This window comes from Mustelus asterias, chromosome 23 (genome assembly GCF_964213995.1).
Source record: "Mustelus asterias chromosome 23, sMusAst1.hap1.1, whole genome shotgun sequence".
Taxonomy (NCBI): domain Eukaryota; kingdom Metazoa; phylum Chordata; class Chondrichthyes; order Carcharhiniformes; family Triakidae; genus Mustelus; species Mustelus asterias.
The window spans coordinates 73,682,096-73,700,052 of NC_135823.1; the positions used below are offsets into that span (position 1 = coordinate 73,682,096).

Sequence of the window (17,957 nt, forward strand, 5' to 3'; positions counted from 1 at the left end):
GTCTTTTACAACTGAGCCAATTTTGAATCCACTTTATCAAATCACCCTGTATCCCGTGTGAATTTACCTTCTTTACAAGTTTCCCATGTGGGATCTTGTTAAAGGCTTTGCTGAAATCCATATAAACTACATCGATTGCACTACCCTCATCTACACACCTGGTCACCTCCTCAAAAAATTCAATCAAATTTGTTAGGCATGACCTCTCTCTGATGAAACCATGCTGACTATCTCTGATCAAGCTTTGCCTCTCCAAGTGGAGATAGATTCTCTCCTTCAGAAGTTTCTCCAATAGTTTCCCTACCACTGACTTGAAACTCACTGGTCTTTAGTTCCCTGGTTTATCTCTACAACCCTTCTTAAATAGCAGAACCACATTTGCTGTTCTCCAGTCCTCTGGCACCTCCCCCGTGGCCAGAGAGGAATTGAAAATTTGGGTCAGAGCCACGGCAATCTCTTCCCTTGCCTCCCACAGCAGCCTAGGGCACAATTCATCTGGACCTGGAGATTTATCCACGTTTAAAGCTGCCAATACCTTGTCCTTCCCTATGTCAATTTTCTCAAGAACCTCACAGTCTCTCTCTCTGAATTCCATACCATGGTCCTCATTCTCGTGGGTGAAGACGGATGTGAAGTATTCATTCAACACTCTACCAATGTCCTCTGGCTCCACCCACAGAATTCTCCCTTGGTTCCGAATGGGCCCTAATCTTTCCCTGGTTATCCTCTTCCCATTGATATACTTATAGAATATCTTAGGACTTTCCCCACTTCTTTAGCCAGAGATTTCTCATATCCCCTCTTTGCATTCCTAATTGCTTTCTTAAGCTCCACCCTGCGCTTTCTAAACCTCACTAATGCTTCCACGGATTTGCTCCCCTTGTACTTTTTAAAAGTACTTTTCCTTCTCATTGTATCCTGAATATCTCTTGGTCCTCCAAGATTCTCTGGGCTTGTTTTTCCTAGTAAGAAGTTTTACAACACCAGGTTAAAGTCCAACAGGTTTATTTGGTAGCAAAAGCCACACAAGCTGTTTTTCCTACCCATCACCCTGGAGGGAACATGCTGGGCTTGCACCCTTCCCATTTCCTGTTTGAATGCCCCCCACTGCTCTTCCGTAGGTTTTCCCGTTAGTAGCTGTTCCCAGTCTGCCCTAGCCAGATCCTGTCTTATTTTACTAAAATCCACTCTCCCCCAATCCAAACTTTTTTTTTCAGCTTGTCTATTTCCTTGTCCATAACTAGCTTAAATTGTACCATGTTGTGATCGCTATCACTAAAATCCTCACCATCACCTCAACCACCTGCCCGGCTTCATTCCCCACAATCAGGTCCAGCACAGCTCCCTCCCTTGTTGGACCGTCCACATATTGATTTAAAAAGTTCTCCTGTACACATTTCAAGAAATCGACTCCATCCAAGCCTTTAACACTATGTATATCCCAGTTAATGCTGGGAAAGTTGAAATCACCGAATATAATAACCCTATTGTTATTGTTTTTACACCCCCCCCACAAACCGAGCACATATTTGCCCCTCAATATCCCTATGACTATCTGTGGGTCTATAATAAACACCTAACAATGTGGCTGCCCCTTTTTTATTCCGAAGCTCTACCCAGAAAGGTTCATTTGATGCCCCCTCCAAGATATCATCTCTCCTCACAGCAGTAACTGCCTCCTTAACTAATAATGCAATGCCTCCTCCTCTTGTGATGCGGACTGTAGCTTCAATTCCCGGCTGAGGTTATTCATGAAGGTCACGCCTACTCAACCTTGCCTGAGGTGTGGTGATCCTCAGGTTAAATCTCCACTATGTCAGCTCTCCCCCTCAAAGGAGGGAGCAGCGATGGTCATCTGGGACTATGGTGATTTTACCTTTAACCAGAAACTGAACTGGACCAACTGTATAAACACAGTGACTCCACAGGTTAGAGGCTGTGGAGAGTAACTCACCTGCTAAAGCCTGCCCACCATCTACAAGGCACAAGTCAGGAGTCTGATGGAATACTCCCCACTTTCCTGGATGGGTGCAGCTCCAACAACACTGAAGAAACTCAACACCAACCAGGATAAAGCAGCCCGCTTGATTGACATCTTAAACATTCACTCCCTCCACCACCACCAACGAACAGTAGCAGCAGTGTATACCATCCACAAGATGTACTGTAGCAACTCACCAAGGTTCCTTCGACAGCACCTTACAAACCCATAATCTCTACAATCTAGAAGGAAAAGGGCAGCAGATGTAGGGAACGCCACTACCTGGAGGTTCCACTCCAAGCCACTCACTGTCCGTCTTGGAAATATACCGCCATTCCTTCATTGTCACTGGATCAAGACCCTGGATCCTAACTGCACTGTGGGTGCACCTACACAACACGACAACACAGACTGCAGCGGTCCAAGGCAGAATCTCACCACCACCTTCTCAAGGGCAATTAGGGAAGGGTAACAAATGCTGGTCTAACTAGCGATGCACACTAAGCTTCCCCCTCGACTCTGGCTCTCCTACCCCCACCCCAACTCCAGACTGACCCAGTCCAGGCACCTCAGCATTGGGAATCACTGTCATTCCAGCTGTGGATCCCAGTGGTGCTGTTGGACAATCCAATTGGCCGACAGCTCTCCAAGGGAGCAGTGGGCGGGGTGGTATCCCTTCCAGGAAAGTGGGAATCTCATTAATGTTAATTGCTGCAGACAGCTACCTGAACCGTGGGTAAGCCCCCCCACCCCCATTCCAGGAGAAAGACCCTAAACCAACTATTCCAATTCACAATCCAAAACTTCCCAAACTGCCTGAATTACTGTTTTAATTATTCACCAAGTTAATCTGCTTGAAATAAAATTCGCTGAGGGAGAAAATAAATCTTTAACTGCTGAGTAAATTGACCTTTGAACTTTAGAAATCAAACATTTTGTGCGTTTGTCAAATTATTTTTCGATAAAGTTAAGCAGACAACTTTATCCTACAGAATATTAGGATACAAGAGAGGGAAGCTGTGTAAAACAAGCTGCCACACGGCCTGACTCAGATCCAGTTGACAGTTTGAGAAGGTGGTATATTTGATATAGATATTAATGTGAGTGCCTGAAAATAGTTGCTTATTTTAACTCTACCTCTCTGAAGCCTCAAATGATCTACATTCGTGAGTTTGGATTAAAAAACTGTATTAATATATTGCACAGATTAAACCAAAGGGTGACTTTTATTGTAAATAATCACCATCCAAATATTGGAATTACAAAATAAAATTACTGCTGCAATTTAATTTTAAACAGTGGTTTTGATCATATCCTTTCATCAACTTATCAACTAGTTTCTTTAAGTTAAAAACACACACTTTCCATCAGGAGTTAAATCCAAAGTTTAACAAAGTGATCTTTTCAAACTTACATTTCCACCGTTCAGTACGACAGCCATCTCTGTGGGCTGATACACGTTACTCCGGAGTTGAATGTTGGGTCGATGACCCACACTCCCATTGCGAAATCCAGATTTAAAAGCTGCATGGTGGGGGTAAGAAAATATAGACAAGAGATGGACTTGCAGAGAAATACAAAACCATCACAACCCCAAACATTTCAATCCCAAACATTCCCAATCTTTGTTTTATGTTTTGAAATTGAACACCAAAACAGTGAAAAAATCTTTTTAGTTAAAATCCCACTGAATCAATGTCAATTATATTGGTTCACATTAATATTTTAATACAGTACCAAAATCATTTTTGAGATATTAGGCCTATACAATCCCTGCCCCCCCCAGGTTTTATCTTTAAAAAACTAACAGTAATACCCAGACATCTGGACTTTTTGCAGTAATAATGGACTGAGTTAACTCCCATTATCTAAATGCGAATTTCCTTTCGGTTGGGAAAAGAGGAAACTAATGCAGCAAGAACAAACAAATCAACTGCAGCTTTTGCTCACCTGCCCCAGATTCATCGAGAGAGAAAGCTTTATTTTCCATATAAGTGCGGGGAAGTTGCAAATCTTCTTCAAAGTTGGTCTCACGTATTCTTGGCTGAACAGCATCAAAATAATCTGGTGTTTTTTGTTTTGATGGGATAATTGAACAATGGACTTCTGGGATAGCATGAAAAATGAGAAACACCCAGGCATTAGTGACAAGTGCAATGGAGAGGGCGGGGTCATCCCACAAGGGCTGTTTCTTCAATTCTCTGTTGCCATAGAGGTACATGGCAATCCATGCAACCCAAATCAAGATGGAAAAGAACATGGTAACAATAACGCAGGCGCCATTCTTCTTCCATTTCTTGAACTTTCCGCACAGGGTCAAGAAAGAAAGCAACAAGGTTACGGCCATCAGAAACATGACATATATTGATGCCATGACAAAGTCCATCTGCTCATATTTACAAGCAGATTTTTGTTCTCTGACAACAGTTAGGATCAACCATTCCACCGCAATTATAACTTGGACTAGCATGAGACACACTGCAATGCCAACTAACAGCCATCCTGATGGCCCTTTCCCATGGTGAACCAACTGGCGTAGTCTCCAAGCCTGTGCCAATAAACAGGAAAAGCAAAGTGCAAACAAAACTCCCCATAAAAATCTTCTTGTGGGACAGGTTCTTTCATCTTCTGGTATAATAAATGCAAATGATAGTCCAAACAACCCCAGTGTCCCAAACAGGAACAGGAACTGGATTCCCAAAGGACTTTTCTTTTCTTTGTCTTTAATGAATGGTAACTTTACCAAAAGAATCAACATCAGTAGAAAGGCAGTAAGTACTCCTGCTCCTGCCACTGCTTCCACAACGATTCCCCAGATTACATCCAGACTGCACAGGTTCAGGTAGTGAGGAAGGAGGTTTAACCCACAACCTCTGTCTGGAACAGGATTGCTGGAATTCTGAGAGGATCCGTAATTAATCACCGAGAGAAGAATAACTGAAGCAGCCGGAAGTGTTTTCATATTGCCAAATTAAATGCTGCGAAAGAGAGAGGAGAAAAACACACATTAGGTCCCGGCGTGACTGCATCGCGTTACATTTTCTTCTTTCTGCTGCTTTGTGCATTGTTCATAAAGAGACCAACATTCAAATTAAACAACAGAAACAACCAAACAATTCTCACCTTCAGTTATTTCTGAGGAACGCAATCAGTTTTACTCTGAGTTGTGCACAGGGAGTTTAATATCTTTAATTTTGTAGTGACATCTTGCAGAATTGTAACAATTTCAGAAAACACTAAAGGAAATCTGAGCAAGGAGACATTTTAACATTCAAGGTAGGAATCACATGGTGGCCTGTTCCACAGAGGGAGCGATTTGCTGGAGAGGGGAAGTTAATCAGAAGTGAAAAAGATTACAGTTTAAACCAATCAAGCTATTTGTAAATTACTATCATTAAAGATATTTATAGAATAAAGAAATAAATGGCTATTAAATTACAAAATATTTTAAACTTGTAATGTCTTGCTGCATAAAATGGCCTTCTTAAATTTCCATTCCTAAATACTAGTTCCCCAGTCCCTCACAAACCTGATGGAATGAATATAGGGCAAGAAGTTGCACTTTACTGCAACCCACCGACACAGAGGAGAGACAAGGAAATAAACTAATAAAGGATGTGATGGCGGCCGGGGGGTGTGGGGGGGGGGTGAGGGGTGATGGGGGTGGGGGGGGGGGGTGAGGGGTGATGGCGGGGGGGGGTGAGGGGTGATGGCGGGGGGGGGTGAGGGGTGATGGTGGGGGGGGGGGGTGAGGGGTGATGGTGGGGGGGGGGTGAGGGGTGATGGTGGGGGGGGGGGTGAGGGGTGATGGCGGGGGGGGGGGTGAGGGGTGATGGCGGGCGGGGGGGGTGAGGGGTGATGGCGGGCGGGGGGGGTGAGGGGTGATGGGGGGGGGCGGTGAGGGGTGATGGGGGGGGGGGGGTGAGGGGTGATGGCGGCCGGGGGGGTGAGGGGTGATGGCAGGGGGGGGGGGTGAGGGGTGATGGCAGGGGGGGGTGAGGGGTGATGGCGGGGGGGGGGGGTGAGGGGTGATGGCGGGGCGGGGGGGAGGGGTGAGGGCGGGGGGGGTGAGGGGTGATGGCGGGGGGGGTGAGGGGTGATGGCGGGGGGGGGGTGTGAGGGGTGATGGTGGGGGGGGTGTGAGGGGTGATGGCGGGGGGGGTGTGAGGGGTGATGGCGGGGGGGTGTGAGGGGTGATGGCGGGGGGGGGTGAGGGGTGATGGCGGGGGGGTGAGGGGTGATGGCGGGGGGGGTGAGGGGTGATGGCGGGGGGGGGTGTGAGGGGTGATGGCTGGGGGGGTGTGAGGGGTGATGGCGGGGGGGGTGAGGGGTGATGGCGGGGGGGTGAGGGGTGATGGCGGGGGGGGCGGTGAGGGGTGATGGCGGGGGGGGTGAGGGGTGATGGCGGGGGGGGGGGTGAGGGGTGATGGCGGGGGGGGGGGGGGGTGAGGGGTGCTGTCAGTCAGGCTTGTGACGACTGCTATCCTTGGAATGATTACAAGTGTCAGATTGGAGGCGGTTGTTTTCCACACCAGAGCTTTGAAAAACAGAACAAGAAATGTGTGCCTGATCTGAAATACGGATGGTTTTTATAAAATTATTTTCAACGGAGATGAGATTTAAGAGATTTAACACTTGAAAATTAGCTTGTGGTAGTCCCGGAACCACAGTTTAAATAATGATGTGTTTTTGAGAATGAGTACAAAAGCCTCTCAGTAATAGGAGGTTAGAAACCTGTATTTAATATATCACCTACACTGGCTTCTGTGTGATTAATCAAACAAAACATTTCCTGGAATCTCTAACATCCGTGTGTTTATTTAAAAGTTGTACTTTTATTTTTAATAATAGGATGATGCAAAAACTGAACTGTTTAAAAATGAATTTTATGATCTGCACACTTAATGTGCAAAGTAATGAGGTGATTACATAACATTTCTCATAACACTATTAACATCGGATTAATTAGCAAAGCAATCTGTAGCCCATTTTAACCTTGCGGTTTTATTTATTTGTCCCAACACCAGAACACAGTTTTTTTTCGATTGTACGCGTCCTAATTCTAATCTGCCCAAACTACAGCCAAGGTTTATGTTCAGTTTGCAAAAAATCCGCACTTTAGGTCTGCTTAAAACCAAACATAAAGGAAGTTTAATCTAGAGTGTATTAAAGGCTCGGCTAAAACCCTCCAACTGAGGAACGCGATACATTGAAAGATGGTTTTGATATTAGTGAGGGGAAGTAAGTTTATGAAACAGGAAAGCAGTGGCAAAACTCAGCAAACTCTCGACTAACTAAAGCAAGTGGACATGGGCAAAAAATAATTAAACAGAAATTAAAACTTGGCCTTTATCTCAGCGTATGAAAGCCTGAAGGATGATTCGATGAAAATTTAGGCTCTTCAGAAGGAGTAAACTAGGAGAACTTAAAAATTAGAACAAGTTTTGGGGTGAAATTTGGAACCTGTGATAGAAGTTTGGAATTCACTTCCGCAAATGGAAAGTGATCTTCGATCAATTGTAGTTTGAAATCTGAGATTGATAGATTGATATCCAATAGGATAAGGAGCAAGGTCACAGATTAGCCAATGATGTCAATGAATTACAGAACAGGTTTGAGGAGTTAATTAGCTGAGTCGTGTTCCTATGGATATCTCGCTCCATGGTGACATAATAAATATTAGGGCAACCATGATTGCTTTAACGGCAAACTCCCAATATCTGGTAGAGAATGAGGCATTGAGCAGGAGGTCTGACTCTGGGACTATCTCCAGTCACAAATCATCTCGACATAAATTGCTGTTCTTTCATTGTCACAGGTCACAATCCTGACACACTGTTTACTGGCACTATGGCTGCACCTTCAGCACAAGGACTGAAGTGGGTGCCGGGAGCTCACACCATGTCCTCAATGGGAACAAAAGATGGGGGATGACTGTTGGCCTTGCCAGTGACACTAACATCCTGGAAGGAGGTTTTAATTTTATGTGATTCTGAAGCAGGTTTGTTCTGGAGAGGGACCAATGAGACATTATTGAGCGGCTATGTTACAACACATCACCGAGAAGGTGGTGGTAAAATTCTGTACCACTCAGAATCTCCAACAAGAGTGGCAGCTAGAGCATTGTATACCGAAAAACAGCCTCTGGCCTACTCCACAACTGAGTCGTTATTTATTATCCCCGTTTAGGAATGCTGTGTACACACTTCCACTCTTGGACAACAGATGCTTTACTGGCTGAACAGTGAGGAACAATGAGACTAAATGAAACTGACATAATATTATCCAGTACTGGCAGTGATTGCTGTTTAGCTGGAAATACAGAATCAGAACCTGTCAAGTTGTCCTGAGTGTCTGTGATGCTTTGCTGTTTTCAATGTGCTCAAAGCCATTTTCCAGATGTAGGAATGGTATTGATTGATGAGCAGACAGTTCAGAGAGTCCAGCACTAACCATACGCGCCGCCTGTATCATATACCAGAGACTTCTGATGCCAGATTCAGCACTTTCCAAGGCAGCACTAATTGTTATTTGTACAAAGCTACCCATGGTGTAGATCAGGCCGACAACACTGACAACGACACACGGTTTGAGAGAGAACATTTCAGTTTCCAATCTGCATCTTTATATCATGCCTGCTCTGCACAAAGACAGGGTTTTGTTTTCGAACCTTTCCATTTATCAATAACATTCTTCATCTTTCAGAGCATCCAGCATTTTTCCTCAACATCTTCCCTCCATAATGTCTTATCCAAGTCAGTTTCTTCTCCAGATGGTCCCATCCAGTCTCTATTCTCAATTAATCATTCACTTGGCCTCAGCACTTCAGCTGAATCTTTCTATTCTCCTCCAAACCCACATGTCAAAGCTAATTAATATGTTGGTCTCCTCCCTCCGTCAGCTCCGAGTCTCACATCCACACAAAACAACACTTCAAATCAAACTCTTTGCAAGTCGCTTCTCAAGTAGTTTTAGTTTTCCAGTGAGCAACCACTCCTTATCCCAAATACAGCCTTTCCCATTGTCCTTATTCTAGTTTCTTTGTTGAATCTACAGATATTATGCTTCAAATACTCAATTCTGCACCTGTTCTAGTTGAATCTATAACTATTTCTAGTCGTCTGAGAGTGCAGAACTTCACTATTGCTGAAAAAAAGAGGCATGTTGAAGATTTTCATCTTGAACTCATCAGGATACTTCAGAAGAGTACCAGTGGCCAGTACCAGTACTTAGGGTGGCACGGTGGCACAGTGGTTAGCACTGCTGCCTCGATTCCCGGCTGGGGTCACTGTGCGGAGTTTGCACATTCTCCCCGTGTCTGCGTGGGTTTCCTCCGGGTGCTCCGGTTTCCTCTCACAGTCCAAAGGTGTGCGGGTTAGGTGCATTGACCATGCTAAATTGCCCCTTAGTGTCAGGGGGACTCGCTAGGGTAAATGCATGGTGTTATGGGGATAAGGGCCTAGGTGGGATTGTGGTCTGTGCAGAATCGATGGGCCAAATGGCCTCCTTCTGCACTGTAGGATTCTATGATTCAGTGCAACAATTTACACTGTACGAGAAGAGAGTGCTGATTCGTTGGCAAATGGACTCTGATTGGTAGAGATGCTGCTTCTGAATATTTCTTGGAATCTGCAAAGCTTCAGAATCTCCAAACTCAAAGTGTTCGCTCCTCCTCCACATCTTCACCGTCCACTGATCCCACGCCACATCTTCACCGCCCGCTTCTCCGCCCGCTCCTCATTTTCACTGCCCACTCCTCCGCCTGCTCCTCATTTTCACCGCCCGCTCCTCCGCCCGCTCCTCATCTTCACCGCCTGCTCCTCCACCCGCTCCTCCTCCTCCACATCTTCACCTTCCACTGATCCCGCGTCACATCTTCACCGCCCGCTCCTCATCTTCACCGCCTGCTCCTCCACCCGCTCCTCCTCCTCCACATCTTCACCTTCCACTGATCCCGCGTCACATCTTCACCGCCCGCTCCTCCACCTGCTCCATATCTTCACCGCCCGCTCCTCCGCCCGCTCCACATCTTCATCGCCCGCTCCACATCTTCATCGCCCACCCCTCCGCCCGCTCCACATCTTCACCGCCCGCTCCTCCGCCCACTCCACATCTTCACCGCCCGCTCCTCCGCCCGCTCCACATCTTCATTGCCCACCCCTCCGCCCGCTCCACATCTTCATCGCCCACCCCTCCGCCCGCTCCACATCTTCACCGCCCGCTCCTCCGCCCACTCCACATCTTCACCGCCCGCTCCTCTGCCCACTCCACATCTTCATCGCCCACCCCTCCGCCCGCTCCACATCTTCATCGCCCACCCCTCCGCCCGCTCCACATCTTCACCGCCCGCTCCTCCGCCCGCTCCACATCTTCACCGCCCGCTCCTCTGCCCGCTCCACATCTTCACCGCCCGCTCCTCTGCCCGCTCCACATCTTCATCGCCCACCCCTCCGCCCGCTCCACATCTTCATCGCCCACTCCTCCGCCCGCTCCACATCTTCACCGCCCGCTCCTCTGCCCGCTCCACATCTTCACCGCCCGCTCCTCTGCCCGCTCCACATCTTCATCGCCCACCCCTCCGCCCGCTCCACATCTTCATCGCCCACTCCTCCGCCCGCTCCACATCTTCACCGCCCGCTCCTCTGCCCGCTCCACATCTTCACCGCCCGCTCCTCTGCCCGCTCCACATCTTCATCGCCCGCTCCTCCGCCTGCTCCACATCTTCACCACCTGCTCCTCCTCCACATCTTCACCAGCCGCTCCTCCTCCTCCTTCTCACTATCCCAAAGGCAATAAAGTTTGGTGTGTTTGTGAGCTTTACCCCGGTGGCGAGAGTGGTGACTCTCACATTCCTGGAGACAGATATTTCTCCTGTGCCAATGACGCTCTGACGCTGCTGTGTTTAACTGACAGGTCCTCCTGAGAATTATGGAATCAGGTTCATTTTACCAGCTTTCATTCTTTGTAAACCAAGAGAGGGACGGCCTTTCACGTCCTCCCTCTTCCTCTCTGCATCCCGAAACATGAATTTATATCCTCAGCTCACCCCAAATGCATCACATCCAATTTGCTGCGTTTGACTGGATTTCTGCAAAACAAAGTAACCAACAGGCACAGTGGAGAAAACTCTGATAAAACAGCAGCTCATCTTCCAGTCCAGGGAGTCCGATTACATAAAACATCTGTATCAGATATTAACAACTTTATAGAACATCTTTAATGTCGTAAAAATATCCTGTCGCACTTTACAGCTGCATAATTAGTTAGGGGAGGCAGTGGTGTGGTGATATTGTCACTGGACTAGTAATTGAGTGACCAGGGGAACGCTCTGGGGAGCTGGGTTCAAATCCCACCACAGCAGATGGTGAAATTGGAATTAAATGTTGGAGCAGCCATGATCCTATCGAATGGTGGAGTAGGATCGAGGGGTGAATGGTCTCTTATTTCTTATGGTCTTATGGCAATGTCAATGGATACTGAGCTGAAGAAATTGACATTAGGATAGGCGACTAACACTCGGTCAGAGAGAAAGGTTTAAGCAGCAAGGAGGTGGTGGATAGGGAAGCAAACACTTAGGGCCCAGGGGATGAGAACACAACTTCCACTGGCGAAATAGAGCAGATGCACTGAGGGCCAGAGGAGAAGGAAAGAAGAATTCTCGGAGAGAAATAGGGAGGAGGTCAGCTTGAGCAATTTGAAAAGGGGATGAGAATTTAAATCATTAAAGGACCAACAATCCATCGGCAGCAGATGAGGATCGAGTGAATTGGAGTCAGTGAGCCTGATGATGGAGGCAGCTGGGATTTGGATGAGCTGTCGGAGTCTGGGAGGTGGTTATGAGTAGCGCTGGGGTGAAGCAGCGAGATCAGTGATATTATGAGGTGGAAGCTGACAGCTCAGCCAGGATTCATGTCCTTATGGTGAACTGAAAGCTATAAGTTTCTCACTCAAGGGAGAGAGATCTCAGCAGGGTTTCATATTGCTGCTTTCACTCTGCTTACCAGCACTTGCAGACCTGTGTCACCGAGTTAGAACTGGGAACCTATCAGAGATATTTTCATCAGCGTAATGCATCTCAGTTGGATTCTGAATTTCTGAAGGTTAAGTATCTTGATAGTTTCACAGTTTTTCTCCATCAATCAAACCATTGAACAAATAGAACAGGGGCATTTTGCTGCTAAAGTTGTTATTGCTACATTCCAACTCCCAGGAATTTTAACTGCAGCTTTAGAAGGTACCTCATCACAATGACAAATGCTGCAGTAAGCCAGCTTGGACAGGAGCTGTATTGTATCACAATTTACCACAAGTACCTCATCACAGTGACAATTCCAGCTCTTGCACAAGTCTTTCACTTAAAAAAATAAATTTGATCTATTTTTTTGAGGAAGTAACAAGGAGGTTTGATGAGGGTAGTGCAGTGGATATTATCTATATGGATTTCAGTGGGGCATTAGACCCACATGGCAGACTGCTCAGGAAAGTGAGATATCCTGTGATACGGGGAAAGTAGTAGGATCCAAACCTGACTCAGTGACAGGATGTGGAGATGCCGGCGTTGGACTGGGGTAAACACAGTAAGAAGTTTAACAACACCAAGTTAAAGTCCAACAGGTTTATTTGGTAGCAAAAGTCACACAAGCTTTCGGAGCTGCAAGCCCCTTCTTCAGGTGAGTGGGAATTCTGTTCACAAACAGAGCATATAAAGACACAGACTCAATTTACATGAATAAAGGTTGGAATGCGAATACTTACAGCTAATCAAGTAGTTAAGAAACCTACAGGTGGACCTGCAGAGTTTCACTGGCTGTCTTGTCTGGAGACAATACACACCTTTTTAGCCTGTCTTGATGCTCTCTCCACTCATGTTGTTTGTTTCTTAAAGACTTGATTAGCTGTAAGTATTCGCATTCCAACCATTATTCATGTAAATTGAGTCTGTGTCTTTATATGCCCTGTTTGTGAACAGAATTCCCACTCACCTGAAGAAGGGGCTTGGAGTTCCGAAAGCTTGTGTGGCTTTTGCTACCAAATAAACCTGTTGGACTTTAACCTGGCGTTGTTAAACTTCTTTCAGTGACAGGAAACAGGGGAATGGTTAATGGATGTTTTTATGAATGGAAAGCAGTTTCCAAAGGGCTCATTGTTGGGACCCTTGTGTTTGTTGTATATATGCATGGTTTAGACTTAAATGTGGGAGGTATGATTGGAAAATTTGCAGATGACACAGAAATTGGGCTTGTAGTTGATGATGAAGAGGACAGCTGCTGACTCCAGAATGATGTCAATCGTTTGGTTGAGGGGACAGAGAAGCGGCAAATGCAGTTTAATCCGAAAAAGTGTGAGATAATGCATCTGGGCAAACTAAGCATGGAGATACTCAATAACCGGGAAAGTATTGAGAGGGATTGAGGAATAAGAGACCTTGGAGAGCATGTCCACAGGTCCCTGAAGGTGGCAGTACAGGTGGATAAGGTGATCAAGAAAGCACATGGAATGCTTTCCTTTATTGGGTGAGATATTGAATACAAAAGCAGGGATGTAGCAATAGAACTGCATAAAATGCTGGTTAGGTCACAGCTGGAGTTTTCAGTACAGTTCAGGTCACCACATTACAGGAAAGACATCATTGCTCTGGAGAGAGTGTAGGGGAGATTTACAAGAATGTTGCCAGGGCTTGGAAATTGTAGCTGAGGAGAGATAGGATAGGCTAGCGTTGTTTTTCTTGGAACAGGGGTGTAATTGAGATGTACAAAATTGAGGTCAAAAGAGAAAATGCTGGAAAATCTCTGCAGGTCTGGCAGCATCTGTAAGGAGAGAAAAGAGCTGACGTTTCGAGTCCAGACGACTGTTTGTCAAAGCTGACCCTTTGATAAAGTACAAAATTGAGGGGCTGAGACAGGGTTGACAGGAAAGACTTGTTTCCCCTGGCTGAGAGGCCATAGATTGAAGGTGATTGGTAGAAACATTAGAGAACATGAGGAAAACCCAGAGGGTGCTGGGTGTCTGGAATTTTACCTTTGTGCCCGCCACAGGAATTGGTGGGGGCGGGGGGAAACACTATACAAAGGTCCGTTGACCTCGAGTGGGATTTTCCAGTTTTGGGGTGAGCGTGCCTGCAAAATCTCACCCCTAGTGCCTAGTTTGGTGAAGGTAAAAACTCTCAACTCTGGATATGCAACTAGATTTCTGGAAGTTGCAAGTCTACAGGCCAGCCTCAATTAGAATGGGCAGTTAGGGGCTAGTACTGACACTGTGAGCTGAATGGTCTCTGTGCTGTAACTTTTCTATGGTTGCATTTGTGTCACTAACAGCAGTTTGGTCTCTGCCTCCCCCAATTCCTTCTGGAATTGCCCTAATAATCTAGCAAAAACGTATGGTTAAAAGTCAATGACTGAGATCCAGAATGCAGTGCTTGGGGAGCTGGTGAATTTATCACAGCTTTTAAAAGGGAATGGGATATATCCTTGAAAAAGAGGGACAGTGCGGAGGGAAGTGGCAGGTTACAGAGGGACATAGATAAGCTGCAGAGCTGGGCTGAGAGGTGGCAAATGGAGTTTAATGCGGAAAAGTGTGAGGTGATTCACTTTGGAAGGAGTAACAGGAATACAGAGTACTGGGCTAATGGTAAGATACTTGGTAGTGTGGATGAGCAGAGAGATCTCGGTGTCCATGTGCATAGATCCCTGAAAGTTGGCACCCAGGTTGATAGGGTTGTTAAGAAGGTGTACGGTGTGTTAGCTTTTGTTGGTAGAGGCATTGAGTTTCGGAGCCAGGAGGTCATGCTGCAACTGCACAAAACGCTGGTGCGGTCGCACTTGGAGTATTGCGTACAGTTCTGGTCGCCGCATTATAGGAAGGATGTGGAAGCATTGGAAAGGGTGCAGAGAAGATTTACCAGGATGTTGCCTGGTATGGTGGGAAGGTCTTATGAGGAAAGGCTGAGGGACTTGAGGCTGTTTTCGTTAGAGAGAAGAAGGTTAAGAGGTGACTTAATAGAGGCATATAAGATGATCAGAGGATTAGATAGGGTGGACAGTGAGAGCCTTTTTCCTCAGATGGTGATGGCTAGCACGAGGGGACATAGCTTTAAATTGAGGGGTGATAGATAGAGGACAGATGTTAGAGGTAGGTTCTTTACTCGGAGAGTAGTAAGGGCGTGGAATGCCCTGCCTGCAGCAGTAGTGGACTCGTCAACATTAAGAGCATTCAAATGGTTATTGGATAAACATATGGATGATATTGGAATAGTGTAGATTAGAGGGGCTTTAGATTGGTTTCACTGGTCGACGCAACATCGAGGGCCGAAGGGCCTGTACTGCGCTGTAATGTTCTGTATTCTATGTTCTAAAACATCCAGGAAAATGAGGGAGAACAGGGATAAATCTTCCAGCTCTTTCCAAACTGGGACAAACAGGAAAAACCAAATGGCTTCTTGTACAATTCTAATGAAAATCCAGAATTAAAACCCAGACGCCAATGTTTCAATGAGCCTAGAATTATATAAAGTCATTTTGCATTAATACAAAGAACAAAGAACAAAGAACAGTACAGCACAGGAAACAGGCCCTTCGGCCCTCCAAGCCTGTGCCGCTCCTTGGTCCAACTAGACCAATCGTTTGTATCCCTCCATTCCCAGGCTGCTCATGTGACTATCCAGGTAAGTCTTAAATGATGTCAGCGTGCCTGCCTCCACCACCCTACTTGGCAGCGCATTCCAGGCCCCCACCACCCTCTGTGTAAAAAACGTCCCTCTGATGTCTGAGTTATACCTCGCCCCTCTCAGCTTGAGCCCGTGACCCCTCGTGATCGTCACCTCCGACCTGGGAAAAAGCTTCCCACTGTTCACCTTATCTATACCCTTCATAATCTTGTACACCTCTATTAGATCTCCCCTCATTCTCCGTCTTTCCAAGGAGAACAACCCCAGTCTACCCAATCTCTCCTCATAGCTAAGACCCTCCATACCAGGCAACATCCTGGTAAACCTTCTCTGCACTCTCTCCAATGCCTCCACGTCCTTCTGGTAGTGCGGTGACCAGAACTGGACGCAGTACTCCAAATGTGGCCTAACCAGCGTTCTATACAGCTGCATCATCAGACTCCAGCTTTTATACTCGATACCCCGTCCTATAAAGGCAAGCATACCATATGCCTTCTTCACCACCTTCTCCACCTGTGTTGCCACCTTCAAGGATTTGTGGACTTGCACACCTAGGTCCCTCTGTGTTTCTATACTCCTGATGACTCTGCCATTTATTGTATAATCTCTGCGCATTTTCAATAAAATCGAAACAAAATGTTGATCATAAATGTATTTAGTGAGATTTTCTTCCAATTGTTGAGTTAAAATACATTTCATTCCAAAATTAACCTTAGACATTATACGCAGCGAGATTGCAATTTCTACTCAATATAAACCCTGTTTAAATTTAGCAGCAACTGGAAACCTGACCCAGAACAATCTCACTCCCTGAGCAGAGAGAGAGGCAGGTTCAGAGCTGCTGAAGATGTTCCTCTGGCAGAGACACAGAATGATGTGGAGATGCCGGCGTTGGACTGGGGTAAACACAGTAAGAAGTCTAACAACACCAGGTTAAAGTCCAACAGGTTTATTTGGTGGCAAATGTTCCGAAAGCTAGAGACACAGAACCCAGAGACTGGGACAGAGGCAGTTTCACGAACAGCTGCTGTCCCTGTCCCACATTCTCCCCCTCCCCTCCCCTCCGCTGCTTTATTCGAGACATTTCACATCGAATTATATTAAAATTCAAACCAAGAGGTCACTGTGAAAATGTCCAGAGGAACTGGGAACAGTCAAATCTGACACAGAAACCACATCCCTCTCCCCCGGGGGTGGGGGTTCAACATGGGATTGGATTGTCGATAGAAACAGCTTTTCTGCCCGAATAGTTTCAGTGTTGAATCTCCGATTGGGAATTCAACAATTCACAATTAAAATCTTCCATATTCCCGCATTGGTCAGCACACAGACACATCCAAGCCTCTCACCCCCTCTCCCCCCCCAGCCCCTCACCCCCTCCCCCCCCAGCCCCTCACCCCCTCCCCCCCCCACACACACCCACATACTCACACCTACAGCCCCTCACCCCCCCTCCACAGCCCCCCACTTCCCACAGCCCCTCACCCCCCCTCCACAGCCCCTCACCCCCCAGCCCCTCCCCCACACACACACACCCACATACTCACACCTACAGCCCCTCACCCCCCCTCCACAGCCCCCCACTTCCCACAGCCCCTCACCCCCCCTCCACAGCCCCTCACCCCCCAGCCCCTCCCCCCCACACACACACCCACATACTCACACCTACAGCCCCTCACCCCCCCTCCACAGCCCCCCACTTCCCACAGCCCCTCACCCCCCAGCCCCTCACCCCCCCCCCACACACACATCCCCATACACTCACACCTACAGCCCCTCACCCCCCACAGCCCCTCACCCCCCCCCCCCCCCCACACATCCCCATACACTCACACCTACAGCCCCTCACCCCCCACAGCCCCTCACTCCCCACGGCCCCTCTCACTCCCACACAGCCCCCCACCTCCCCCCCCACCACCACAGCCCCTCTCACCACCACCCCCACCCCCACAATCAACCCTTTCATCTTTACTCTCCGAACACTTTCCAATCTCAGTTAACAAAAGCAGGTTTCACATTCGCTGCGAGAGGAACTCACCAACAACGCGGGGATTTGGATCTTAAAGACGCTTCAGAGATAGGGTGAATCGAGGCTGGAGTGAAACCTCTGTCCTTCTCTCCCCAGTTCTGTCCCAGTCTCTCTCTCTCCTGTCCCAGTCTCTCTCTCCTGTCTAATTCTCTCTCTCTCACTGGCTGCTCCTCAGTTGCAATTTCGCTCCTGACGTCAATCACATGCGAAATTGACAAATACCAAAACTGCCCCAGAGAACAAAACCAGCCCGGGAAAGACTGATAATTCCCCCCTATCCCCCC

At 47.2% G+C, this 17,957-nt stretch overlaps 1 protein-coding gene across 2 annotated transcripts in view; it reads right to left on the reverse strand.

Annotated features, from left to right (window-relative positions):
- The window catches only part of gprc5ba (G protein-coupled receptor, class C, group 5, member Ba), a 50,486-nt gene that overhangs the window by 31,075 nt on the left and 1,454 nt on the right, over nucleotides 1-17,957 (reverse strand). The window contains exons 1-3 of one of the 2 annotated variants that reach the window (XM_078240949.1): nucleotides 17,683-17,811; nucleotides 3,932-4,959; nucleotides 3,396-3,505 (exon numbers count right to left, since the gene is read on the reverse strand). In XM_078240949.1, coding sequence (XP_078097075.1) covers nucleotides 3,396-3,505; nucleotides 3,932-4,943 — 1,122 coding nt within the window. In that variant the 5' untranslated portion in view covers nucleotides 4,944-4,959; nucleotides 17,683-17,811. Of the gene's footprint in view, nucleotides 1-3,395; nucleotides 3,506-3,931; nucleotides 4,960-17,682; nucleotides 17,812-17,957 lie in introns of those variants that run through there. The other variant, XM_078240950.1, reaches the window with a different exon arrangement.